General features: G+C 39.6%; 1 protein-coding gene across 1 annotated transcript; it reads right to left on the bottom strand.

Annotated features, from left to right (window-relative positions):
- Window positions 1–288: 288 nt before the first annotated feature.
- ACTR3B (actin related protein 3B) lies at window positions 289–27,512 on the bottom strand. Its single transcript, XM_038128188.1, has 12 exons — window positions 27,357–27,512; window positions 20,004–20,059; window positions 18,058–18,182; window positions 17,014–17,124; window positions 16,551–16,646; window positions 16,289–16,396; window positions 14,840–14,983; window positions 14,054–14,227; window positions 11,503–11,595; window positions 2,269–2,394; window positions 1,793–1,876; window positions 289–1,222 (listed from the first exon to the last, which is right to left on the bottom strand). Exons 1-12 carry the CDS (start codon window positions 27,398–27,400, stop codon window positions 1,127–1,129), a joined length of 1,257 nt encoding a protein of 418 aa, XP_037984116.1. The 5' UTR covers window positions 27,401–27,512; the 3' UTR covers window positions 289–1,126.

Raw genomic sequence — 27,512 nt, 5'->3', positions numbered from 1 at the left:
ACAAAAGCTCTGTCCATAACACAAGAACATGTACCCATAACAGAATAGTTAAGCCCTGGAACAGCTTGCCCAGGTGTTCAGGAACCTCCTTTCACAGAAACTTGACCAGCCCTAAGCAATCAGAGAGGCTTTTGAAGTGAGCCCTGCACAAAACAGAGTCTGGACCAGAAATCTCCAGAGGTCCCTTTACATTCAGGGTATGTGGTCCCACATGGACTGACATACAAATGCAAAGCCAACCCCATGAGATGAAGTGGGGGAGTAAATCAGGACTGCCACAAACATTCATAAAGATGTTAACAGCTTTTATTTCACTGGTGCAAGGCCTGTGTGTCATCCACCACTCACCAACAGCAAAACAAAACATCATCTCCTAAAAAACAGTTTCAGAAAATTCAAAACAAAGGAACAGTGGCTATAATAAACTTCGTACAATACTGCAAATCACTTTGCATCATCCAAACATGAACAGATCCATTTCTATCACACATCTTATTTTTTCCCCAAAAAATATACCAGCACTGATCCAATACATGCCTCACACCTAGAAATGCATAACACCATTCCATGACATTGACAGCTGTTCATGCTTAGAACTAGTCATCAATTCACCCTACCAATATCATAAAATACAAAATTATATGAAAACCTACATTTACAAAGTACTGTCCCAAATCCTGCAATCTATTCCATTTGGGTAGGTACCTGTATCCATTCCAGCTCCCCTAAAGGCAATGTGGTATTTAGTGCTCCATTGCTAAAGGTTTGATTGCAAACTCAGGGCACAAGTGGGAAAGGTTTAGATCTTTCCACAAGCAGTAAAACACTGCCTTATTCTTCTAGATTCAGTTTCAGTAGTATTTGCACAACGTCCTAAACTTACCTATTTTCAATTACCCCACATTTAGGAAGAAAGAAGGAAAGGCTCTGAGTAGTCAGCAGAGAAATGGCTTGTACTGAAATGACTTGGGGCTGTAAGCTGTGCTTTAGTGCACAATGGTGATCCAAATGGCTCAGAGTTAACCACATCTTGTTTCAGTATTTACAGTATCTGCTGCCTTCCTCTGCGCTGCAAGAGTTTCTTCACCAGCACGGTATCGGAGATCTTATTTCCACTGGATGAGCATTATGACATGACTCCAAAAACTGGATTATGACGACAAATACTAGGGCCATACTCTTCATAGTCCTTCTTGGTGTGACATACTTGGAAAAACTCTGGCTATAAAAATATAGAACAGATCCCCCCAAAAGCATAAGAACATAAGTAGGAAAACCCAACAAATAACATCTTCACATTCTTGGAGATTGCAGCTTTACGACATTGTATTACATTTTGAAATAAAAAAAATGAGAAATATTAGGATATGAATACAACTAATCAAGGGAAGTTTGTCTGGTCATAAGACTGCTTTTAAGCACAGCAGTAAGAAATCCCACTTGGCAGACAGCAATTGCTCCCATTTTGCTCTCTTTGCTTCTCTCTTGCATTTAAGACCATTGATTTGGACTCTATATTCCTGAAGTCCTAACTAATCTCTAATGCTGATTTAAAGAATAAAGGCACTATATTGGAACTATAGCATCAAAACTACTTTAGAATTATGTCAACTCATGATATCCTTACTTGAGCAAAGCTCCCATTTGCCCTGTACAAATTTTACTGAGATAAAACTTGGGTAAGGATTCCAGAATGTTTAGGGAATCACAACAAAAAAGTTTAGAACTTAGTACTCAGATCAAATACACCCACATGCAATAAAAATTAAGAATAACTTTGATGAAGACTTACTGTTGAAGCCAGCATGGAACCTCCAAACCAAACTGCATAACGCTGCATGTGATGTGTTATCACTTGAACTTCCACTGGTTTGGGCTAAGGAAAACAGTTCATATTTAATTGGTTTTCAAACTTAACATGGTCAGAACCAGACACCTTCAACCCTCCATTCACATCACTTATTACTCAAATATGCTTCCCCTAAGAGACTAAGTTATAAAACTCTTCATGATTGCTATGATAGACACAAAGTTAAATCTCTCTTGCCTATGGCTCACACATCTCCTAGAAGGAAAACCACAGCAATTGCTCACAGCAATTTTAAGATTCCTATGAAGTTGTCATATACTGCAAGGCTACCACTGCTTTTAACAACACGTAAACAAATCCTACTGACTTTACAGCATGTTTTCACTAGTGAGGTGAGAACTTTCAACTTGATTTCTGTCACTAGTCACGTAATAAATGCACTTGAAACACACACTCACTTTTATCCGACCACCACTGAGCTCCTCGCTGAGCCGCAGTCTCGCATCCACCACTCTCTTCAAATCCCTTTGCAGTCGTCGTCCAAAGTCCCTGAACATCGTGGAGCCTCCTGAGAGGACCACATTCTGCGCAGCAATTAAGAGACACATTCTGTAAATCCATCTTCAAGCAAGTTTCCCAACAGCCAGCACTGCAGACGTGACTGTTTGAATTTCAGCATCATAAGGAGGCTGACAAGGTAGGTAGAACACCTTAAGCATGCCCCAAATCACAGGAAGCTCATGGCTCCCCTACTTATCCCCTTTAAATACATCTATGCATGAATGGGTTACTATGAAGGAGGATTCCCTTAAAAACATAAGCTTGTACTCTACATACACAAAGCAGCAGAAATAAGACACTACATATCAAGAAGTTTCTCTGGGGATGTTCACAGCAAGCAGTTTTAGCCCTGACACTAAGTAAGGCTCAAGTCTCATCATATTACATAGCTACAAATCTACAGAATCATCTAGAACTCTATTTCCTTTTTTTTTAATTTCCAGAATTCTTCAAAAACGCATCACACCTTCACAGAGAACTGCAGCACAGAGGAAGGTATGATGTCTCTTCCCTTCCTTGTCTGGTATTACTCAGTTTTCAGAGCAGAACCAAATGCCTTCCAGCCTGGACTTGTACTTAGATTCTAAACAGACATTTTAGAATTTCCCATCCCTAATTCTGATAGTGTTGCAGCATCCCAGACTAACACAGGAGTAATTTCAAAGGTGGGGGATTCAAAACAGGACCCCTAAAACATAACATCAGTGGCAGCAAAAATGCAGTTCATGATCAGAAAAAAGAACTCAACATGACAAAACTGCACATGTGCCTTTGCACAGTGCTAAAACCACTCATATGCCTTTGACACATGTCCTCAAGGAACCTGGATCAGGAGTTCATTGTACACAGGTCCAAGGATTATGTCTCAGTAACATTTTTTGACACTGCAGACCAAGACTGTGCACCTAATGAAAGAATTCCTGACCCACTGTTTTCATCCTGCACATGGATCTAAAGAGTTAAAGATATGTATAATAAGTGTTCAGACTTGCAGAGTGCAGAACTGTTTGGATTTTAAGCAACAAATAATCAGGGAAATCTTGTTTGTACCTTGTAAAGTGAGAAGAAAGCTGTTTGTTTTTCCTAAGGAAAAAAAATCCCTGCACATCATAAAACCATTACAGAAGGAAAAACTCATTTCTTCACAGCTTCAGATTACCTACAGTATAAAAGAATGCATAACAAGGCAGATGTGCTTTAAAGAAAAAAAGCACAAGTCCCCATAACATTACTGAAACATTTCCAAAAGGAAAAGAGGAGAAGAGGAAAGGAGCCAGAAATCACAGCTGATCCTAAAGTTAAAGCAGGAGGAACGATTCCCCCCTACTCTCCCCATACACAAGAACATCTCTTCCCCTGCATCAAAGTGGTCATGCACTCCACTTGAGAAAAGGAAATTGCTAACGGGCAAAAAAAAAGACAACAACCAACCTGAGTGATGAAATAGCAATTAAAAAGATGTCATCAAAAAATATTACCTGGAGATAATGAAGTTGGCAAAGAACGTGAAAGCAATAATTCTATTCAAAGCAAATTAAACTTCAAGCATACTCCACAAAGTGGACAATGCTATCACTAAAAATAGATTCCAGAATAAACCAAACAATAATTTTTTGAATGCGTCCAAGACCAATTTGTGTAACTACAGAGTTAGCAGCATCATTGAGAGGATCTTTCCACGTAGTTATAATTCCAGGGTTAGAGGCTAAGAAGTTCCATCTTCTTCAAATTATGATTATTCAAGTACTTCTACACACCAAAATCAGTTCAACAATAACATTGCCCAAGGAGAACAGAAGCACCAAGATACAAATGTTGAAAAGATGAGTCACCTCATTTTGACATACCTGGACCAGCCAGTCTAAGCAAAATTCTGGATATAAGTAACTAGGTGACACCAACTGCATTCAGAAGATGTTTAATTACACAGTTACAGTTCCCCTGCTCCCTGCACTATTGTCAGTGCCAGTCAAAATCCATGCTAACTCCTTAGCAGAAGACTGGTCATACAGCCTTCAGCAAGTTCTCAACTCAGCAAGTCAGGTCAGGAGCCAGGTACTCCCCACTAACAATGAAAGCAGAATCCACATCCATTCCAAACCCCTCCAACACCTCACCCACCACTTACAAAGGACACAATAAAGGTGAGAAAAGATGGTCAGGTTAAAAAAAAACAAAAGCAAACCTCAAAAGGTGGCACCACCTACCTCCCTCCACCCTGACCTCTTAAATATCCTCTCTAGAATAAATCTGAGTAATTCCAATAACTACTTAAAAAACATAAAAATAAAGCATGCTAAATACATATGTGGAGAAAGCTTCGTAGTGATGTTTGGGTTTTCAGCCTGTCAGAGAATACTCTGGCCTCCCAGAGAAAGACATCAAAGAAGTTAGGCTTTAAGTATCTGTTTCCAGCTGATTCCTTTAAAGAAGACTTCTGATCTTACTTTGCTCAAACACACTTCAGCTGGTTTAAGAACTCCAAGCAGCCCACATGTTTCTCAGCTAACACCAATTATCATACCTGCTGATGGAAAGAACCTCCAGCTGGTTTCACTTTTTTAACTAACTGGCTGAACATTTAAGTTGTTTTGAAAGAATGTGTTCCCTTAGCAAAAAGAGAAAAAGCCCTTCCACACACCTGAAAAAGTTAACCACAGCAAGCACATTAATGGAGGTAGGCTATTTCTGGAAGGAGACCAGGGAGTGAATACTAATCACAGAATCATTAAGGGTGGAAAAGACCTCTAAGATCATCAAGATAACTTCAGAGGGCTGGCAAGAAATTTCTGCCTTCTCATCTGTACCTTTTGCTTATGAACTCTGTGGTACCGAGTTTCTCCTTGTACCATTTCTGGTATTATGCCTGTACAATATAACACTGCAGAGATATGAAATTACCCAAAGCAGCTGAGCTCCTGCATATCTCTGACTAAATCAAGCTCACATAAAAATTCCGAATAGTGAAATTAGCTCCTGAAGAGCTCAGCACTACCAAACACAAGGTGCTGAACTGCTTTGTGCATCTTCACACTGCACTGTGGTGTGAGCACACTCTCAGCTGGACACAGCAGATTTTGCAGCACCAAACTGAAAAGCATCCCCTGCTTTTCCGGCAAGTAAGAACAACACATCCCATTTTCCCTTCTTTCCAGCTGACAGCCTAAATTAAAGTTAACATGACATGACCAGACCACCAGAGACATGTAATGAGATCAATATATGACTGTTAATAAAAATTATTATGGGTAAAACCAGGAAGGTTCATAAGCTGAAGCCAAGCACTTCATTAGCAAGTGAATCAATTAAGCTACATGTCTCCATTAATTTGTTTAAAACAGGGCACTATTTGCAAACACAGTATGGAAAGTATAAGGATAAATATTGTTCATACCAAACAATAAATATAGCACAAAGAAGTACATTTATTGTGAGAAACACTATTTTAAAATTACATTTACTTCTAATAATAAAGAAATAATTTCTTTTTCTTTAAAATCATGAATTTAACATTCATTTCACATTTCAAGTCACAGCAAGAGATTTCAGCGTGACTTATGGTGGTGCCATTCTGCAGAAATACACCTCAGACACAAAAGGAACCAGAAAATTCTGCAGACACACTGAGCTATTGTTAAACCAACTAGCAGGAGTAATCTTACAAATTTATTTACAGCTGTGATAGGAATAAGCAGGGCTTCTCCTCAGTACTCCTGTGCTACAACAACAGAGTTAATCTCTTGGGGCTTTCACTAAAATACCACAGGAATACTGCAGTATTCAGCAGGAACGCTCTTCCTTTCCCATGTCCTGTCATGGTACCAGCAGATGCCATGGCCTGGCAGTCTCTCCACCCTTCCCTCACCCCAGAGCCTCCCCGGTCTGCTCTGGGTCAGTAACAGGGAATTTCTGTGGTGCTGGAGCACAGATCAGCAAAGCCAGTCCTACAGTGCCATCTACCCACCACGCCGTGCAGCTGGAGCTGCTCTCACACCAAGGGTTTCTATTTACCAGCAACTGAAGTCAGAAGTGATGTTAGGGGGTTTTTACCACCCCGGTTGTCCCTGCACCCAGGATCTGTCCAGTGTTTGAGGACGAGCTCTTGTGAGCTCAGCAGTTTAACCAGCTCAGTGAACACTGACACAACAAGGGCAGCCCAAGTCTTAAATGTAGCAACGAGCTTGACTTTACTATTTCACTAAGTTTTCATTTTGAGAGAGACTAATCGAGTCCACAACAGCTGCACACCCAGATAAGAAGTCACCTTCACTAAGGCTAAGAGCCAATTTGTCAAAATCTTCTCTCCATGCACCTGTCTTTCCATGGAAAACCTGGACAATTCATCTCCAATAAAACACCACACTTACCAATATCCTACGGTCCCCCATCTCATGCAGAATTTCCAACTCAAGAAGTCTGAGGTCAAGGATGTTGTCATTACATTCAGTATGATCTGAATCATGAATGCTTAAGCATGCTTGGCTAGGACCTTTCAGAGGTATTTCTCACAGAATTTACCTGGCTTCAGATGTCATATATCTTACATTCTTTCTTTCAGGTATTTGTGCTAAAAACACAGCAGAGAAAAGTTGAAAAAATCAATTGCTGGAACAGTCTGTGACCCTACACTTCTATCCTTTGTACTGGGAAAAGGCAAGGACCTCAGAACTGTTAATACTGTTCTCATTTAACTCTGGAAGTACCTGGGGAGAGACCCGGGATAAGGAAAAACAAAGATCAAGCAGAGCACGGAATAAAAGGGATAGTTTCTGAACCTGTTACTAACAAAAAATACAGTTTATTATGATAGCAAGCAGTTTTTAAAACTTTTCAAAGCCCTTTGTCCACCTCTGAAGTTATTATAACTACATTCAGGAGGAGACTGGTTTTTGACACTAAGTGCCAAAATCTCACGTCCTAACTGACAAATGTTAGGACAAGTTTCAGAGCACTTTCAGGTTGAAAAGGGATTTTTAAATACCAACCAGTGCTGAACACATTCCACACCAGCATCTGCTGTGGCTGTACCACAGGGGCAGATGCTCATCACTGATCCAAGCTGGGTGTGCAGCAGGCATACAGAATTTACTGGTGTGCTCACAGGAACCTGAAATCTGGGGAAGGGTCTCATTTTTGTGCAGCTATCATGCTACTGCACTCTCCCTGTAATTTCTCTCCTTTTCTGAGATATCAGTCCTACTATGTATCCATATAATTATAATTACAAGGAAAGGCTGTGGAACAATATTTTAAGAAAAAAAGGAAGCTAAGAAATTCTCAAAAAAAAAAAAAAAAAAAAAGAACTAGGTGGACTATACACCATTGTTCCCAGAGAACACTAAGGGTGATGGAATGTCTTACTGAGCCCCACAAATACAGGATTTTTAGCTGCATGCAGGATTGGTCATTTTTCAGTGGAATTCAACACACAGGAATGATCAACGTAGCCAGGATGCCAAATTGTTTCATCCATATTGTAAGACCCAAAAATTATCTCCTCTGTCCTTTCTCATTTCATTTGAGCACTCATTTTAAATTTCAGTCAGCTTTGTGAAGCTTTGGGTTTGGAAAAAAAAAATAGACCCACCAAAACCCACCTCATTTCTTCAAATTTCAATGCAAGTCCCCTGGTTTCAAAACCCTACCTATTTTTCCCTTTTTCAGCAGAAAGAAATTCATCCCAAGCAATCCAGATCTCTCAACTCTGTGTTAGAGAATACAAATCAGTTTTTCCAAGCAATCACATTAGGATGATGTAATCATGGGAATTAGAGAGTGCATTGCTGGCAATCATTATACAATTAAAAAAGGCTTCATCATCATGTGGGAAAGAATGTTTGTGCTTGGTATTGAACAGCTGCAGGTTATGGGATCTTGTGGAGGCACAGAGAAGCTGACTTCAGTTGTGGAATGGATGTTCAGGGGTGCATCTCCCCGTCTCCAGGCCCCAGTGGGATCTGAGAAATGCTCATTAGGCCTCAGCCCTGACAAACTGCACTTGGAGTAAGCCCTTCTTGAGCTTAACAGAAACACTGTCCATTCCCAGAACCAACAGGCGTTAAGTGAGAACCTGTCTTTTACCAAACAGCCTTGGAAACTTCTTTTCTTGCCCAAATAAAAACTCAAGTGAAATAGTGTTTTTGTTATCGAACTTTCAAAGAAACTTACAAACCCAAATTGTAGCCAGGATGGGAAAGTATTATGATTAAAGCTCACTCTCTACTGGTTCTGTAAATAGCAGCTCAAAGTGGAATTCTTTTGAGCTCTCAGTTCCCAGAAAATAAGGGGCTCATGTGTATGTCTCAAACACCAATAGCTAAATGGCTGTGGAGCCAACCAAGGACTGTTGGTAACAGCAGACAAGAACTGCTGGTAAAAACCAGGGACTACTGGTATTAACACACTGTGAAGAACAGGATTTGGCTGGAGAAGAGGGGCCAGGCACATGTAGGGCATCTGTCCATGAGAACAAACCACAACTCAGTACAAGGAATGAGTGGGAGGAAGTTGGCACGGACTACAGGGTGGGATTACTGCCACCAAAAGTCCCCAAAGCCCTTCAACCCATTTCCAGAAAGGCCTGAAAGAACAGACTGCACATGGTAACTAATTTACATGGAAAGCAAGAAACCTGTATTTGGGGCAGAGAAACCTCTCCATAAAAAGGTACCCCCACCCCAAGCCCAGGGGGTGCTTCTTTCTTTCTTCAATTAATCTCTCCTTCTTTAATTCCTGTCTTCCCTTTCACCCTACCCCTTTACGCAAAACCTATTGCTGTGTGCTTAGATAGCAGGTCAGAGACTAAAAGACCAATTTCCATGGCAAGTGTGTAATTTATTAATAAAACTTTCAGATTCTCTGACTTTTTCAATTTCTTTTGACCAGTGAGCATTTACAAATCTTAGATGCTTTCTTCCCTTTAAGCTGGATTGTCACAGATCTGGCTAAAGTCTTATCAAGGTTCTACTGGTCCAAATATCAACACAAGGTAAGATAACTGGCCTTGTGAGAGAGATGTTGATCAGATCAGGAAACAGGGATACTAGCAGTAAAACTCAGAAATACCACAGGACAGCAAAAGATGGGTTGTGGAACGATTCAAAGGCTACATACCACATAAAACTTGCAATAAGGGTACTGTTAGGTATTTTCTGCAGGAACACTGAGGAAGAATCCAAATACATTTGATGGAAACTCAGCTCCAAAGCACAGGCCCTTGGCTGGCCCCCACTCAGCGCCATGGGCAAGGGAAACTGATAAACCATAAACCTCAGAGAGAAGCATGAGTGGAATATTTCTGCATCCATACACTGTTTTATCAATGAAAACAAGGGATGCTCATCCCTTTGAAGTGACCTGGCTTAAAGAAGATAGCAGCTATTACCATTAATAACTACTGACATCTCTCAGTACATTCCACAGGTAATTGTGGAGCTTTATTTTAATTAAGCAAGTATAATGAAAAACAGAAAAAAGGAAAAACAAAGCCTCAATCAGCGGCAAGCCAAGGGAAAGTTATCTGTCTACTGATTATGATGAGGCAGAAGTAACTTAACCTCAAATTTTAAACACCACTTTCTAATCAGTACCAAACCCTACCCTACCAAGCAAAGAATCTGTTGCTCTGAGGAAGCTTTGGTTTTTCAGATAAAAAGCAGAGACCCCTAAGAACAACCACACACTAAGGGGCTCCTAAACCCTGCTGCTACCTAAGCTGGAAGACATTGAAGACATCTACTGCAAAACTGACACATGAACCTCTTAAGTAGTTCAACTTCCCCTTTTATCCTGCCCCACAGATCTGCTCTGGAGTGCTACATCTCATCCTAGATTACAGAGACTGTTTACCAGGCAAGGAGAAGAGACTGTAAAATTTTAATAGTTACAAATTATCCTGAGACATCACTTAGCTGGAACTTAATGCTCACTCTGCCAGGTGAGGAACACCTTTTACACGAGCAGGCAAATCTCTGCATGCTATAGCTTTATGCGGTTATTTCCAAAAGGGTACTGCTCCTGCACAAGCTGAAAAAAAGGGAACCATGGGATGTGGGATGTGCTGCCAATACAGACAAAGCTTGCCATGGACTATGCATGTCAGTAGCTTACTTTTCACTCCTTAAACAATCGGGAACTGAAAGTACTCTCAGGACTACACCCTGGGTTTAAGCAGGTTTAAGCTGGCCTAATTGTTCTCAACTAAAATATTTTCAGTTTTCATGTACTTTATAAGTGACACAGTACTGACTAAACTGCAGACAATGGGCAGGTACAAGACAAGACTATGAAAAAAAAATATTGGAAACCACTACTTAATAAGGCAGAGGAAGAAGGGTAGTGAGAGGGATAAGACCACAGAATAACCCTTAAAATGGGCAAAACTAAAAGTCCTTCATGCACAAGAACCCACATTACAAACATCAGATACAAATAACATCCCTCTGCCACAGCTCCTCAGGGACAATACTTACTTATGTATTGAGCCTTTACAGAAACTTTTCTTTCAAAACTAAAAAGCAGCAAATATCTTGTGCCATTCAGAAGTGGCACTTTGTTTAATTTCTATCCAAAGTTCACATTTCTCATCGGGGAGGAAGTGGTAGACATGCACATGCTTCTGTCCACGATGCTGGTATTTATTCCTTATAGGAATGTGGTTTTTGTTGACGGAGTGACAAAATTATTTTTTTTGTTTTTTAAAAAGGAAATAAGTTTAGAAGGTTTTTTGTTAATTAGGTTAAAAGACATTTTATAGGATTTGGGAGATTTTACTTCAAACTTAAGGACAGTTATTGGATAGGAGCTAAAAAGTTTTGTTTGAGTAATTTATTAGAAAAAGAAGAGAACAAAGAAACTAATTGTTTTTGTGAAGTGTTTTACCAGGGGCAAGGAACTCTTGCACCTGGCTTGGTTTTTCTTTACAAAGAGTTTTGTTATTTTGCCTTTTATTAAAACCTTTTTGTTTCCAACACCACCACAAAAGCCATCCTGCTAATTGTATGCCTTGTAAAGTAGCTGAGCTATCTTGAGTGTGAAATATATCTCCAAAAGCTTACAAGACCTAGCTTGAAGAGACTCCTATTTCAATTCCTGAAATAAATGACCTGAGTCCTACAAGAGAAAGGCCATACCTTATATAATGGCCGCCGGACATCGATGGGACAGTTCTGTATGACTTCATCCACTACATCCGAAATGGATTCCATGAAATCAGGGTTAGCAAACTAAAAGGAAACAGAACAGGAATTAGATTTTTCATCCAAAGAACAGAGAAATTAAAAAGGCAGAAATAAGACTGTGGAGAGATTTTATAATAGGGGACAAGAGCGAGTTTCAAGTCTTGCTCACCATTTAGTCTACATTAAAACAAACACTTCTCTGCAAGGGAAATGAGAATTTCTTTTTTCTGCTAAGAAAATCAGATTCTCTTCCTCGGTCAGAAATTCACTGTGTACAATTTATGAACTATGCACTTTTATTGCCTGCAAGATGAGTTTGAGTTTTCCTGCAATATTAAACACACTGTTACCATTCACTGAGGTCCTGCCTTTCCTTTCAAGTGAGATTAGAAACACCAGTGGGCAAATCAGAATGCTTCTCTGCAAAAAGATTTTAATGCTACTAAAATACTGCAGTTAAATTCCCAACAAAAAGTCAGATTTCTTTTCCCAAGCCCAGGAAATATCTAATGTTCAAAAAAGCATAAATAGTCTAAGATTTTGAGTGAAAGCCCCCATCAATGCAAACATGAACACAGTGCTAGCATAAATTTCTGCATTTATAAAACTAGAGAGTCAAGAGCTGCTAATGCTAGAAAACAGTCTAGTGGAAATTTTCCACTTAAAACTTAACATAAGCTTTAAAGTAAAGAACTGGTAATAGCCCATGTTTTTTTTTCCTTTCAGAGTTAAACTCCAAAAAATTAAATTAATTACTGATACATAATAATGTATTATTGTAGGTATATTATAAGCTTTTGTGTAGAAGTATGTGGCATTTAAATTCAAAACAAGATGAGGTATCTACATGGATGAACCAATAACAACAGCCAAGCATAGCAAGTACACACTAAATTGAGAGAAAATTAGCAAAGGAAATTGGCTTGGAGCTCAGGAGCCCTAAGAATGGTGGGGGCACTTCCCAAAAATTCAAACTAATTTCCACAGTAAGAATTAATCATGCAAGAAGCAAAAAAATGAAGCCACATAAACCAAAAGAGAAGCTGCTGCACACGGAGTTTTCATCTGAATGAACTACAGCCTGAAGATTCCTGAGCTCTCCATAAAGACATTGATAAAACAGCAGGGAAAAAGGAAAAAGTAGAAATGAGAGGAAGGGTATAACATCATCCCAGAACAGGGACAACAGAACTGAATGCAAAATTGCAGTCTGCCAGCCCATACAATATGGTTGGAGAATGGCCAATAAAATCTCTAATTTAAAAAGTAGAGAAATAGTTTGGATAGCCACAAACCCCAAGACCTAACTTCAGGAGTATTAAAGACTTCAGAACAAATTCTGTAAACTGAAAATAGGAAAAGATTACAAGACAGCTTTACCAAAGGCACTTTTTACCTAGCTAAGCTGCTACCCTTTCAAGTGAGGAGTTAATGAAACACAACAAGAAATTCTCTTTGGATGCAGTACACATCATCTATTATATTCTTCTTGTCTAGGAAGTCAGTTCAGGTTTGGATGGTTTTTTCAATACAGAGTCAAGAAACTACCAAGAAATGAAAAAAATGGAAATTGGTTCTTTATCCCATTCCCAACAGTATTTTTAGAGACTATGGAAAGAGAAACTCTTGAAATTACATCTGACATGGCATTCAGTGCTTCCCTGCTGAATCACATTGGTAAACAGCAGGGAAGAAAAACTATTTAGCCCAGAGATTTAGTACAGGCAGAAGATCAGATGGCTACAAACTGACCACAGAAGATTAAAGGTGGAATTCAGACAAAAGGTGGCAGAGAGAAGCTTTTTAATAGTCTTCCAAGGAGGAGGGTAGAAAAAGGGAAACTTCACCAGTGTTGATATGGATTTTAATAAAATTTTTCAACAGTATTGCAGACTATGGGTGCCTGAATAAGTTCAACTAAGTGTGCAGGAATGGAGAGGACCTGTATTTAAACCTGACTCCTTCCCCTCAACATATCCTGAAACTCACTCAAACTGAACTATCAAAAATCAGAGAGGTGAGGTACAGTAATCTTTCCCAGAACTGTACATACTACTTATGACCCCACCAAGAGAGATTTCAATAGACCTCCTTCAAGGATAAATTTATCACCCATGCCTTACAAATTGACTCAGTATATAAAGTCTGTATCCAATATTTAGAATATCATCAAGGCCATGCTTCGTAGTGCCCAAAGGGATTGGCAGCATACAAAGAATAAAGGCAGACTTGTTTAAAGTGATGCTGAAAGAAAGAGAAAAATGCTATACAAAAACTGTGAAATGAAACAATTACCTCTCAAGTTCAGATTGCCTTTATAGGAACAGAACAAGACGTTTTAAACGTTAGACTGGACATCACAAAAACACTTTTCTGCTGTGCTGACGTTACCTGTGAGTGCACCTGGCTCGTGTTCAGGAGACTCACTGGCCCCTCACTGCCACGGGATGGCGCCCAGGCACCGGGAATGGCACAACTGAGCACGGCTATTCCCTGCTCTTACCTCGGGATGGAAGAAGATTTCTGGCCCGAGGAACCTCTCGTAACCAACATCTATAACAAACTTGGTTTTGTTGATGGCGTTGATGCCCGTGTACTGTTTGATCCACCTGCGAGAGTCCCCGTCGTACTTGGCAAATTCCTTCACTATGTCGGGGCAAATGTAACAGTATTTCTCCTGTGGAGAAACACCAGGTGTTAAAAATAGCTGAAATCATTGGTACATCAGTCGATTAAAGTGCAACACAACCAGAAAAGAAAAACGTGAGCATTTTTACAGATGGAGCTGTTCAAGGGACTTCCTCACCCAAATCAGCCTCAGCTCCATAAGGCACGAGGCCCATTTGCTTCCAAAGGGCTGCACACGCTGACTCAGCTACATTTGCCTCTCCCAAAATGAAAACATCACCAACATCACAGTAGGTCTGTGACAATAAAGAATTTCAAGGGCAAGCTTTCACTGCAAGAGCAGGCCTACACAATCACCCTACTTTTTTTTTTTTTACTTTTTTTTTTTTTAATTCTATTACAAAGCAAATTTTAAACAACTCCAAGTTGAAATGCTGATTTAAGCTGCGGAACATACTCACTCCAAACAGCCTAACATGAGTATTTTCTTCCTCTTTCTCCTTCCCCCACACTTGATTGGATAAACCACCAGAAGCTGGTGTAATTATAATACACTGCCTACATCTGCCTTTTTAAGAGAGCCACTGGCAACTTGCTAGAGCAAAAAAATTATCTCACGGAGATTTACTATGTATTTATTAAGAGATAAAGGAGGATGTACCTTTATGGCTTTTGCTGTCTCCAGAGATTGTTCAGGAGGAATTCCTACCTCCCTTTCCCTTAGAAGCTGTTGAATAAAGTAAGTAATATCTCTACCTGCAATAGGAATATGTTTGATGCAACTTCCAATTACATAGCCTTCTGCCTATGTAGGAGAGGAAAAGACATATTTAAGGGGAAAACTTACTGTGTATCAACAATTAACATTCATTTTTATAATACTCTGATTTTCTATTAAAAGTAAAATCTTGAAACTGTAAAATCATTCTAAAAATGTGCACCCAGCTGCAAAGTGAGTATCACTTTTATTTAAAGACCTTGACTACCACATTCAAACAGATACTGACTATCTAAGAGAAACACAAATGATAAACATATCAGTCAGATCTGTACATATTAGTCAGATCCAATGGTTCCCTCATGGTAGCATCAGAAAAGCAAACGTAACATAAATAAACTACCTGTGTTCTGTTTGAGAGTGAAAAATGATTAGAAAAAAGTATAAAATTAAATTTCTCAGACAAGAAAAATCACATAGGAATAGAGAACTCAAATAGAAATAGGATCTTACAATAAGCACAATAAAAATAAGAAATCTACTTGCTGATTTTTTTAGAATGCATTTACTGAAAACACTGATATTGCTGAGCCACATTATTTCTTCCCTTGCTTTTTTTTTACACTTTTCAGAGTTTCACATAGTAAATGCTGTTTGTTTTCAGCACGGCATGTATGACAAAACACTGAGAAGATCAAGTTAACACCAAAATGCAAGATGAAGTTAAAGGGAATCAAATTTTCATTTATAGTATACTTGATCATTCAAGGACACAGTGTAGTCCAAAAAATACACAAAATGACATCAACAGATGTCATTATGCACAGATAACTCTGTATTATCTTCACATAACTGAACTGATGAGATTGATCATGTATAAGATCAGGTATTTATATAAATTTGTACTTGTTTCCACATAAGCAGAGTGGAAACAATAAAATACAATAAATAATCTAAAAAGGACACATTACCAGATATATTAAACAGTCAAAATTCAGGGTGCCTCTTTAACTCAGAGGCACAACTCAAAAAAGTTAGGCACAGCCCAAAAAAGTTAGGACATTTCTTGTCAGACGCTGTCGGCATGCAGGAGACATGAACCCATGATAATCATTGATATTTAAGAGAACTGAGGCATCACAGTAATAGAAGGTAAGCTTTTACACAGAAATAGCCTTTTAAAAGTTGGATTGATAGTTCCTTACTGTGACTTTCCTGTAGTCTGCAAGCTGAATTAATACATAATGGAATACACACTTTTGCAAAGAAAGAAGTCCCAGCCAACACTAAAACTTTAAAAATAAGGTTTCATTTGGTGCTTCTTATTTAAAGTTATAGTAAACAAACCCTGTCCAAAGCAGTGCTGATTTCAAAGTGCATCCTGCTCCTTACCACGGGGATCACGTGGGTCACTCCGTCACCACTGTCGATGACAATTCCAGTCAGAGTCCGCTCCCCAACCTGCCGTGACGTCCAGGAGGCAGCTAAGGCCAACACTGCCTACAGCACAGAGAGTTTATATTTAGAAGCAGGCAGAGTGTTCTAATTTACACTCCCAAAAAGTACCGTTTCAAACATTTTACATACGTGCCTACAAAAGACCAAAACATTGCAGTTGTTTTCTACTTTAGAAGAACGCATTCACTTTGTTCACCTGCACAGCAATGTAAAGTCCTGGGATGTTAAATGATTCAAACATGATTTCTGCAAGATATTCTCTGTTTTCTGGTGTGTTCAGTGGAGGCTCTGTCTGCAAAAACAAAGAGTTTTGGAAAAGCACCTCGATAGGATCCTGCCTTGATTAGTTCGGTATCAAGCTAATCAAACTTTTAAAATCCTCAGTGAACTCAAAATAAAAAATTTCAAACAGAATTTGAACAGTGTTTGATGCTTTTCAAAAGCAATAGCTGACCTGCAGTAGCCTGCATCACAGAATTAACAGAATATAGTTATAATGCAGCTTTAAAGATTAGTTTTCTCCTCCCAACCCAAACTCTGTCATTACTAGAAAAATAAGACATACAGAGAAAAATCTTCCAGCAGAGCTCCTTGTGCTTGGAATGGTATTTAGTTTTCCTCTTACAAAACTATTTCCTTACCAGGCCTCATAGACTCACCATTAAAAAATAGTGATCCTCAGGCTCAGCTCGAAGGTACTTAAAAATGACTTGTTCCATGAACCTCTCCATGAGATCCCAGTCCTCAACAATTCCATGTCGGATAGGCCACTGCAAGAGCAGAACTTGTCAACACTGGATCACGCAAGGACAAAGAAACCCAGCAACAGGAACAGTCTGACACCTCACCTCTGGAGTCTCATCAAACCCATCCTGACTTTAATTCAGAGGCACAACTCAAATTTACCTCCTGCTCCCAGGTACTTCCGAGCCCAATTCTACCCTGCAGGACCAGCAGCCAGAATCCAGAGTCAACTCCTGTTAGTCTGTTGCAGAACTGTGTTTTAACTTCTTTTTGTATAAATTTTATCACTTAAAAAGTTGAGATTCTTGGCTTCAATATGCCTTTCCATATTATAAAAAGAAATAAAGACCATATAGGCTATATATTTTTCACCTAAAATTTCTGGCAGGGATGATGTTTACATTTTGTTCAACGTTAAGAACACAGCTGACATTTAAGTAACACAGAAGGATGTATAAAATATGATTTTTTTCCACATAGTTCATAAGCCAGTAATGCTTTCTAAGTACAAGAAGTCCTTTACTAGGGTATGGAAAATATGATTCACAGAAAAGCTGCATTGAAGACAGCCCTTCACAAAACAATTGTGACTTTCCCTGAAGCAAAAGTCTCCAACACATTTCCCAGTTTGTATGCCATGTTAAAAGGGTACACTTTCAGCAAGAATTTAAATATTCAGTGTATATGACTATTTTAATAACTCAGAATTTTGAAAACTGAACAGCTGCACTGTATCAATGAATATTTACACAAACACCAATCACACAAGACAGCACTAGTAAAACAGATAGCTAAAAAAGGGTAAAGCCATGAACCAAATCATGCAGTTCTTAAAAAGCAATAAAAATACTTTACAAAAAATGCAAACGTGTTTTGAATGGCTAACCAGAAGTCCTAGAACACTTTATCATAAAAATCTGAGAGTTGGAAAAGGCTGTCAAAGTCTCCTGAATGCTCACCTTTGTAGCATAGGTAGGTTTATCTATGGCTTCATCTCCTATGAAAAAGTCCAGATCATCAACACCTTTCATTACCCTTCTCTGAGCCTGGTCCCCCACTTTGGCTGACTCTCGGATTGCAATACCTTAAAATAAACCCAAAAAACAAATCAAAACAAAATGGAAACAGCTAAACACCAAGTGATGAATGTTTATTTACTTAAGGATTCTTTTCCAGAAGTAAAAATTGGGATATAAAAAGTAGAAATCATGTAAGTGATCTACTGACAAGCCAATAGAGCTGAGTTCATTCTCACTGCATCCTGCAAGATTCTGGTCATCCATCCCTCATTATTGTACCTAATAATTCACCAAAAATACTGAAAATGCATTTTGTTACACACTACAGCAGTCACTAAACCTGTACAAGTGCAGCATTCCAGTAAGCAACACGATTTTCTGAGTTCCAACTCTAGAATAAAGACAAAGAGCACAAGAGAAGTAGAAAATAAACTGTGTATTGAAAAATAAGTATTGGAGTCATTATCCTGGTTGGTGAGAAAGAGGAAAAGAGGGAGGGGAGAAATCAATTTGCAGGGCTACAGAGAAATCTCTGGAGACACTTATGCTTCCCATTAGCAGCCTTCAACTATCAATAAAATTATTAGATGATGGCTGCTGTAGGCAAGAAGATGAGACAGCAAAAATCAAATCTGGGGCAAGCTAAAAATAATAAAGGAATGAAGTACTGCTAAAACATAACCTTATTTATATAGTTTTCTTTTAATAGGTCAGAATCAGGGTCTAAATAACATATAGCAGAAAATGCAGAGTAGGCGAGCATCATCCACAAACACATCAAATACTACTAGCACCAAAAAATGACTCACAGGCAAACAATTCTTTTGGAAAAATATCTACCCCCCAGCAGGTTTATAGTTGTATAAAACAGGAGTTATAGCAAATTCACAGGAGATCCCTCCTATCCCACTTCTTTAACATAAGACATTTAAATCTTTACCAGTGGTTTAGGTTTCAAATTTTACAATACTTAAAATAGTGAGACTGTAAGGACTACTGCAGTTACACCTGGTGAAGAACTGTGTCCCCTTCACTTCTTTAGCCACCAATTACCTTTATAACTTCCTTATCTTCATACTTTCTCCCATGAGTAGCTACAAGGTAGTCTAGATGCATTAATAAGCAGTTAATTGGCAAAGTTAACAAAAAGTAAAAAGCAGTGTTTAACATAAATGGAGGTAACAGATGCCATTATAGATGTAAATACATAGTCAGTACTACTATTTATATATATACACACAACATTTCAGAAAAACTATTAGGATGTCAATTAAAATCAAGAACACCAGAAAAGTGTAACATTTTAAACAAGTTTAACACACACAAAAAAATTAAAGAGTAAATCTGTTCAACAAAAGCATGTCAAATATGCAAGAACATTTTAATTGGTAAACACACACCCAAAAGGAACATTTTCTAATAGGAACAACTTTTTTGAATATTAAACTGTCTACAGTCCCAGACAATGTAAATAAGGCAGACACCACCTGCACTTTAGTACTTAATTTGATTGGGAGCCTTCCCCGAGATTATCCAGGCTGTAACCATGGTGTCAGGTAGACAGGAGGTAAATTGCATTCTGTCTGCTCAAGAGTCCTGGCCAAAAAATAATGGAGATAAAAAGGAAATTGGACTGGAGTCCTCTTCATCTTTGTCACAGCAACCAAGAGCTGGTTTAATGAGCAACAGTCCTAGCTAACTGCAGACAAGGAGCTCTGTTTAGCTACACTCCAGCCAAGGATGCTAACAGGATGAATATCACTTCCCAGATGGACACGGGACTGTGAGGGCTGAGTTGGGAGTTGGAAGCATGTCATTTAATCCTCAAAGTGCTCAGTGACAGCAGTGTATGTTGCAATTTGGAGGGACAAAAATAATCAACTCACATGATGGGATAATGAACTGAGGTTCTGTATTGCCTGCATAGCCAAGCTTCGTATACCTAGGGAAAAAAAAAATATCACCAGGTCATCAGATGCAAAAACATAAAGAAAAAACTACTTTCAATTCACTCCACTTCTTAAAGTGAAGGTGAAACATGCATCACACGCCATGTCCACATTTTCTGGGTTATGCTTTCAAGGACCATCCTGCTGAAAAGAAAACTCAAAGTGGTAAATACTTTAGGTGGTAAATATATTATTTTTGAGACAACTTCAGCTTACAAATTTTGCTAGTGTTATTCAGAACTATCAAGTCTGAAAACTCAATTCTTACTTTTTCCATCTTGTTGACCAGCTATGACAAAGGACAGGCAGGTCACATTGCACGCGTCGGGAAAAATTAGGCCCATGCAGATTTTACCCTACAGCTACAATGACCAAAGAGATCCCTAGACTTTACATATTTGTTTAATATTCTCAAATACAGGAAAAAAAATAAATAATACAGTGTCACAAGCATAAACCACAGGAGAGAACTCTTGTTACAATCCTCATACAATTCCCTTCCAGAACAAACCACTCACTTTGTCACAGGTATATTATCTGTGTGTGATAAAACAAATACTACACCAAAGCAAGCCTGCACTGATGAAATGCTTTAGAAATGGGCAGAAGATGGTACAAAGCATTGATCATTTCTTTCAATATACATATAAGATCTATTTTAACAATTAAAGGCTTGAGAGGAAAGAAGGGGGGGAAAAAAGTAAAGAAATTTTCACATAAAATGTAAGAATTTCTACAGGTGTTAGTGGCCACAAGCTACACCAGGTCTTTAGCAACTAGAAATAATTAACATCCAAGACTATGAAAAACAGCTCTACTTCCTAGGGGGAAAAAAAACCAAAACAACCCCACAATGACAACAAAACCCACATGAGAAACTGTTAAAAGAAAAATCAATCCAACAAAATTGATTGAATGCTTGCAGAGACTGATGTCATTCTTGAGTACTGCCATTAGCTTGAAACAGAAGTACAGCAGCAGCAGGATTTGAGGGAATCAGCACTGTTCACATAATTTTTAGGCAAAAAATGTAAACCCATGATATTCTTAAGTGAGACCAATCCCAGTCTAGGTCCTAAAGTGGATTTAAAGTCTTTGTCTGCATCCTACTCTCAATATTTGCAAATAACATTACGCCATGGCCAAAGCAGAACTTTGCATCTTCATTAGCAGCTTGAAAAGTAGGCTCCTCTTTACAGAGTACTGGGTATAAAAATACTCATTAAGGATCACAGTTTTCTTAGATAAAGGAATTAATCTAAATTGAATTATCAATGACCTTGGACTTAAATATTTATATTTCAACTTCTCTTCAAAGCTATAGCTTTAATAGACTTCAAACAATAGTTAAAAAGCCATTCCCCCAAGGCTAAAAAGACAAGGACTGTGTTTTGTAGGCAAGGGTTTGTTGGGTTTTTAATCATCATTATAGACATATGCTTCCAGTCTAATCCAAATTGTTTATGCACACTTGCTGTGGCTCTCAGAAAAATATAATCAGGATGTTAAATTAGACTGACTGTAAAGAAGAACATTACTAGTAAAAATTCTTTTTATGATTATTATTGCATAGATTCTCCACATTTTAGAATGAGGCCCACCTAGGGAATATTGTTAAAACATAACAAGCAACAACAGGAGTTCCACTGGGATTCAAGACCAGTACAGGCCACTTCCTCTTATTTCTCTCTCTGAAATGAATCATGACTAAATGAACATAATGAAAACCAAGGAAAATATTTTTATTTGTTCAAAAGACCTAGTTTCAAGACTTAGAAATGACAAATAGGCAGAAACATCATGAAAAAAAGCCTTTCAAGCCTCAGTGACAAAAACAAAAGACAATATCTACATACACATACATATAATTGCATATATATACTTTTAATACAATTTTTATATATCTGTGTGCATGAATAAATTAAAAAGTTTCTGCAGTCTAACCAGAACTTATTTCTTAAACTAAAGTCTGGCCAAGAGGTGAGTTCAGTTTGCCATCTTTTCCCCCCTCAACACACATGCTAAACTCGCACCCACTCACAGTACTAAAAAAAGAAAACACTCTGCAAAAGTCAATTTGGGCTACCAGTCTGCAGGAGCTTCATCTTCCCTCTCCAGAATGGATCAGATCCCCCTACCAGGGGAACTTGTAAAGTTACCAAAACCCCTACAGCTCAGTATTTTACAGATTCATTTTTAACCTGGGTTAATTCTCCTGCTAAAAAACTACCAAATAAGTTTATTTGTCAGTATAATGAAAAAATTCTCTTCAAAGAATTAATCTCACAGAAGGTAACATATGGAAAGACTTCTATTGCATGTCATTAATCCATGAAAGACTAATACTAAAACAAAGAGAATAACTAAATTCTCAGTTCAATGGTGAAGCAAATAAGCAGAAAAACAAAATCTGCTTTAAAAAAAAAAAAACCTACTTGGGATCAAACAAGAGACAGACTGGAACAAGCAGCCACATTTTAGGTATTTCTGACAAAACTAAATGGAAGGGAAACTCAAAATTTCTCCCAAGACCACTCAGGAAGAGAAGGAAAACAGATTATGCAGTTGTGCAGCTCTTTGCTATCTAGGAGCCTCAGGACGTGGCAGACTTGGTCCCAGATCTCTGTTGCGCCCAGCAGGACCCAAACTCATTCCACCTTTCAAGGGTACATTAAAGTGTTTAGGTGACCCATTTCCAGCACCTCCTACAGAAAATACTCCCTTTCATACATGATATTTAAATATTTACTGACTGGAAAGGCTCTGGACATTACAGTTACAGAGGGTACCTGGTCTCCAGTCCCTTCTCCAATGAGTATTTAAGCAACTAAAACATAGTTTTCTTTCTCCTGGGTTACAGCCTAGCAGACTAATGGTAATGCAACATCTTGTGATCTGTAAAATTACAGAGACAGCTGTAGCGGAATGTGGAGATAATCAGTATTCCAACTTAATTTCATTAAAAGCAGCAATTTATTGCCAGTGAGAGAGGAACCTACTGGAAACAGGCCAAAATATAGGATACTGCACTAAAAATTAGCAGAAAACTGATCCAATAGACTAAGGCTATTTCACGCAAGGAGATTTGGAGGACTACACATTTTGTTTTAAATCTCTGGAAATTACATGTTGTTGAAACAAGCAACTTCTAAAAATAGCGTGGTCTCTTTCATCCTGTTTTGACCAGGTGACGAGTTCGTACACAAACCAGTTTCACAAACCTTTGCATGAAGATTGGTCATCCTAACCCTGTTCTCTTCTGAGGTCCCACCAAGATGGAAAGATGGAAGAACTTACACCGAGAATTGCCTCCAAAAATATACAAATGGACTGCACTTGGAAGCAGATGCTGCGCCCTTAACCACTTTAGAGAGAAGAGATATGCTTAGGAAAATTCTTCCCAAAGCATCAGAACAAATCACAAACTCAAACAGTTGCTTTATCCTTCTGAAAACACATGACATCCAATTTTTCTCTGTACAAGTACGCAAAAGAGCAAAGCCCAAATGCAACTATTTTAGCATTTGATCACCCCTATTGCTTTTTTGGTCCACATCTTTAAAACAATGTGTTACATTGATACAAAAAAAAAACCTCTGAAAAGATAAATACGAAGTGACTAAAAATAGCAGAATGCTTTGAGAAAGTCCTGTAAACAAACAAATAGCCTCTGTAAATAGAACACTTTCCCTGACAGCTAAGAGGCTGAATAACCAGGCTACTGCTGCCAGAACACCTGTGATGCCAGGCTGCCAGAGCAGACTCTATTATCATTATTACAAGCATGTCTGAGGAACTTGCAACACGAGTTCTTCATGAAGATTTGGAAAAGCACTTTTGAAATCAAGGGATGGGAATGAAGACATGAAGGAGAAAATATCAAATAGAAAAAGAAAATCTATTTTGTCTGCACAATTTACCCAAGAGCACCAGCAGCCACTATAAGAATAAAGAGTACAGTAGAGCCATTGGGTTTCTTGAGACAGTCTAGCACTTTGCAGGACTGAAACCTGTGATTATAAACAAGAGTTAATTAACTCAAGCTCCTTAGACCCAGAACAGCAATTACAATAATGCCTGTTCAGAAATATAGTAAGAGAGGGGAAACATAGCATGTTCTGAGGCTCCAGCTATCTTTAATAGCAACATCATCAAAAAAAACCACATTAAGCTTCAAGTTTTAAGACCCAGTCCAGCTCACTTCTCCCAGAAATCAAGTATTTACCTCTAAACTCATCTGTAAGACTTTGCCAAAGTACTTTCTCTTTACTAAAAAGGAATGGCTTCAATAAAATACACCCAAACCAGAAGCACTCCTCAGCATCTACAAATACACTGAATAGGGGTATTTTAAGATACCTTTGTTTTGCTCACCCACCTACTACTGTTCTGATGTCCCACAGCTAAATGCCAATTAATAAAACTAGTTATGAAGTCTAAAGCTATTTAAAACAGCAAGACAAAAAGGCCTGGTAGCCCTAAGGAACTAAAAATAGCATGCCCTTCTCAACAAGAGTGACAGCAATGTGTAAACTGATCACGAGGAGAATCTCACGCAGAGAAAATCAAGATGTAGTGCATCAAAACTGCACTATGTCATCATTTGCAAATACTAATGGAAAAGAGTATAGCAAATTATTAACTATTTCTGCAAGATTTGTGAATAAAGAGTGAGCAGTTTATGGCAAAGGAAATTCAAGTCATCTACATTCAAAAGACTAAAGGAACATTATCCTGTCCTGCTAAAAAAATATGTTTCTCACTGGAGGTCTGTGACTATTTTTATACTGTTTTTACTTTTTTTGAGGAATTCTGGCATTTACAGGACCGAGGCATGTGGCTGCAAATTACAGTAAATTAAGCCAGCCTCTTTATGCACAAAACAACAACAAAACCATTCTTTTAACAAACTTCTTACATGAAAAATGGTGGATTAGTGGCTGGAGAGAACACCTCATTCAGTACCAGAGATTTAAGTAGAAAAGTGTATTTTGTACACACAATGTCCCACAGTGCATGTCTGCATATACCTTGCCCCTTCTGCTATGCTCTTCCCAATTTTTCATCTGACAGTCCTTTCATGAATAATTTGAATGAATTGTTTGAAGCTTGTAACCCAAAGTAGATTCATTCTAACAATAAGAAGGTTTTCAGCCCACACAGAGGAAAATTCCAGAGACTGCGTATCAATGAGTCAAGCTACTTCTTCTGGCTGCTTTGTTCAGACTCATTCCATCCTGAATTCTGCAAGACAACTTATTTCACATTCACTAGTCTCTTTGCTGAAACATCTTCCATTTTTGAGTGCCCTACAATATAGCCAAGCACAAGTCCCACCAGCAGAGATATGTTGTGTCCTGTGAGTCAAGATCACTTGGAGGCATTGAAAAAGAAATGTACATCACTTGGGAACTATTCAAACTCTTCCTGAAACACAACAATATATGTCCCTCTCCTACAAAACCCATCAGCTTTACCCATGCAAGCACTAAACAGATGTTAGAAATTCTACTTCAATTATTATTTCTTTGAAAGGGCACAATAAGCAATGTCTTGTCCTTATTTATTTTGTGTAACTTTTGGCCAGCAATATCTACTGCTAGCGTAACACTGGAATTACTCCACAAACTGAAAGCCAAGGGAGTCTCCTGCAAAAGGCAGCTTTGGTATTTAATGCATTTTCTCAGTTTTACAGTTTGTACCGCACCCTTTTTTAAGGATCCACCTAGACCTCCTATTTCTCTCTAAACTATCAAGTAGTAGTCCTGTAATATCAACAGATCCGTGGAGAAAAGATACTTACAATATCTTCAGCAAATATACAGAAGAAACCTGGGAAACTACCAAGAAGTATTGAAAGAACAAGCAGAATTAGACACAAGGTAGAACCTGGTCTCTATTCTACTTCTAAAGTCTCCAGCTGTGAACTCCAGTATTCCCCACCGAGGGAACACAGCTGGTTTCCGGTAAGCTAAGGTATAAGCAGAAACAGGCAAAGATTTCTAAAACTTCCACGATAGTTTAATGTAGACACATTTCAAAATGTGACACACTTTTTCAGGAGAAGGCAATGTGGCACCACAGCACTGGAAAGTGCTTCCTGTGGTTACCTAGGGATTGGGGTTTCTTCATTTGGTTGGATTAGTTTGGGGTTTGGTTTTTTAAAGATTGTTCAGTTCAGGAAATTTTAAAGATAACTTCCCAAGTATTAAAGAGAATAAAATAGTGTTGCAAATTGCCTGCAGAGGAAAGGCTGAATTAATGCAATCAGTGAGACCCAGTCTGACAAGTAAAGCTACTGCACAAATAGTTACTCATGGACCGGTGCTTCACTTCCTCTCCTCAGAGCTGTCTGTAAGTGCTGGGCCAAATGAAAGGTATTAGCAAAAGCACACCGCAGATTCAGTATTATAGCTGAATTACAGCTCCCCCTGACACCTCCCCCGCTAAGGCACAGCAGGACTGGATGCTGAACATCCATTCAGGTCTTCTCTAGCACAGAGAGGTAGGACAGACCCGCTCCTGAAACGCCTCCCTGAAACAGCCTCTGCAATTCGGAGTCACTTCTGCCATCAAAGACTCGAGTTACAAAACTTGTGCTTTGGTTAAGTACGAAATAAATCTCACACTGATCCGAGCAAGGTGAAGGGATGACCCAACGACGGAGCGCATCACTGGAGCAAGGCAGCGCGCTCCCAGCTCAGCCGAAAATGCTGAAATTGGGGACGGCTGGTTTCAAACAGGGAGAGGAGGCAGGAGCCCGCACTGCGAGCGGCCCGGGGCAGGGAGCTGGGCTCGCTGGGCTCTGTGTCCAGGCAGGCACCGCCAGGATTGCCCCCGGCCCGGGCACCTCCGTGAGCCTTCCCAGGTATCGCCCCTGGACCGCTCCCAGTGCGGGCTCCGGGCTCCTCTCCCCTTCCGAAACCAGCCGTCCCCAATTTTAGCGCTTGCATCATGCAATACTTCACAGCCAGAGCACATCAACGAAAACGGGTCCCGAGAGGCGAAGAGGGCACACAGAAACACGCACGGCGGGGACACGGCAGGGCTGCCCCGCTCCGTGCTCGGGCGGGATGGAAGGGCAGGAGGGGCAGAGGGAGGACGAGAGCGATGGGCACCAGCCCGCTGAAGGCCGGAGGGGAGAGAAACCCTCAGCAAGCCGAGAGGCCACCGGGACACACGGGAGGAGCGCTCGCCGGCAGCGGGAGGCGGCGGAGGGGCGCGGCGCGGAGACACCCCCCCCGTCCCCAGCACGGGGACCGGCAGCCGGTCTCCCCTGCCCGCACTCACCCGGTGCCGCCGTCGATCACGCAGGGCGGCAGGCAGCTCGCCATGCTGCGGGGCCGGCAGTGCGGGCCCTACGCCACCATCCGGGCGGCCGCCGGCTCCCCCGGCGCGGGCTCCATGCGGGCGGGCCCGCAGCGGCCGCCGCCAGCGCCGCCCCCC

This window comes from Motacilla alba, chromosome 2 (genome assembly GCF_015832195.1).
Source record: "Motacilla alba alba isolate MOTALB_02 chromosome 2, Motacilla_alba_V1.0_pri, whole genome shotgun sequence".
NCBI classification, from domain to species: Eukaryota; Metazoa; Chordata; class Aves; order Passeriformes; family Motacillidae; genus Motacilla; species Motacilla alba.
Note: the sequence above shows the minus strand (reverse complement) of the source record. Positions and strands in the feature narration are given on the sequence as shown.

Coding starts and splice junctions, on each gene's coding strand:
- ACTR3B (XM_038128188.1), bottom strand. CDS start 27,400: ATGGCGAGCTGCCTGCCGCCCTGCGTGATCGACGGCGGCACCGG. Junction 16,397..16,550: donor GACTTTACATTGCTGTGCAG/GTGAACAAAGTG, acceptor TCTGTGCTGTAG/GCAGTGTTGGCCTTAGCTGC. Junction 14,228..14,839: donor AGACAGCAAAAGCCATAAAG/GTACATCCTCCT, acceptor GTTTCTCCACAG/GAGAAATACTGTTACATTTG.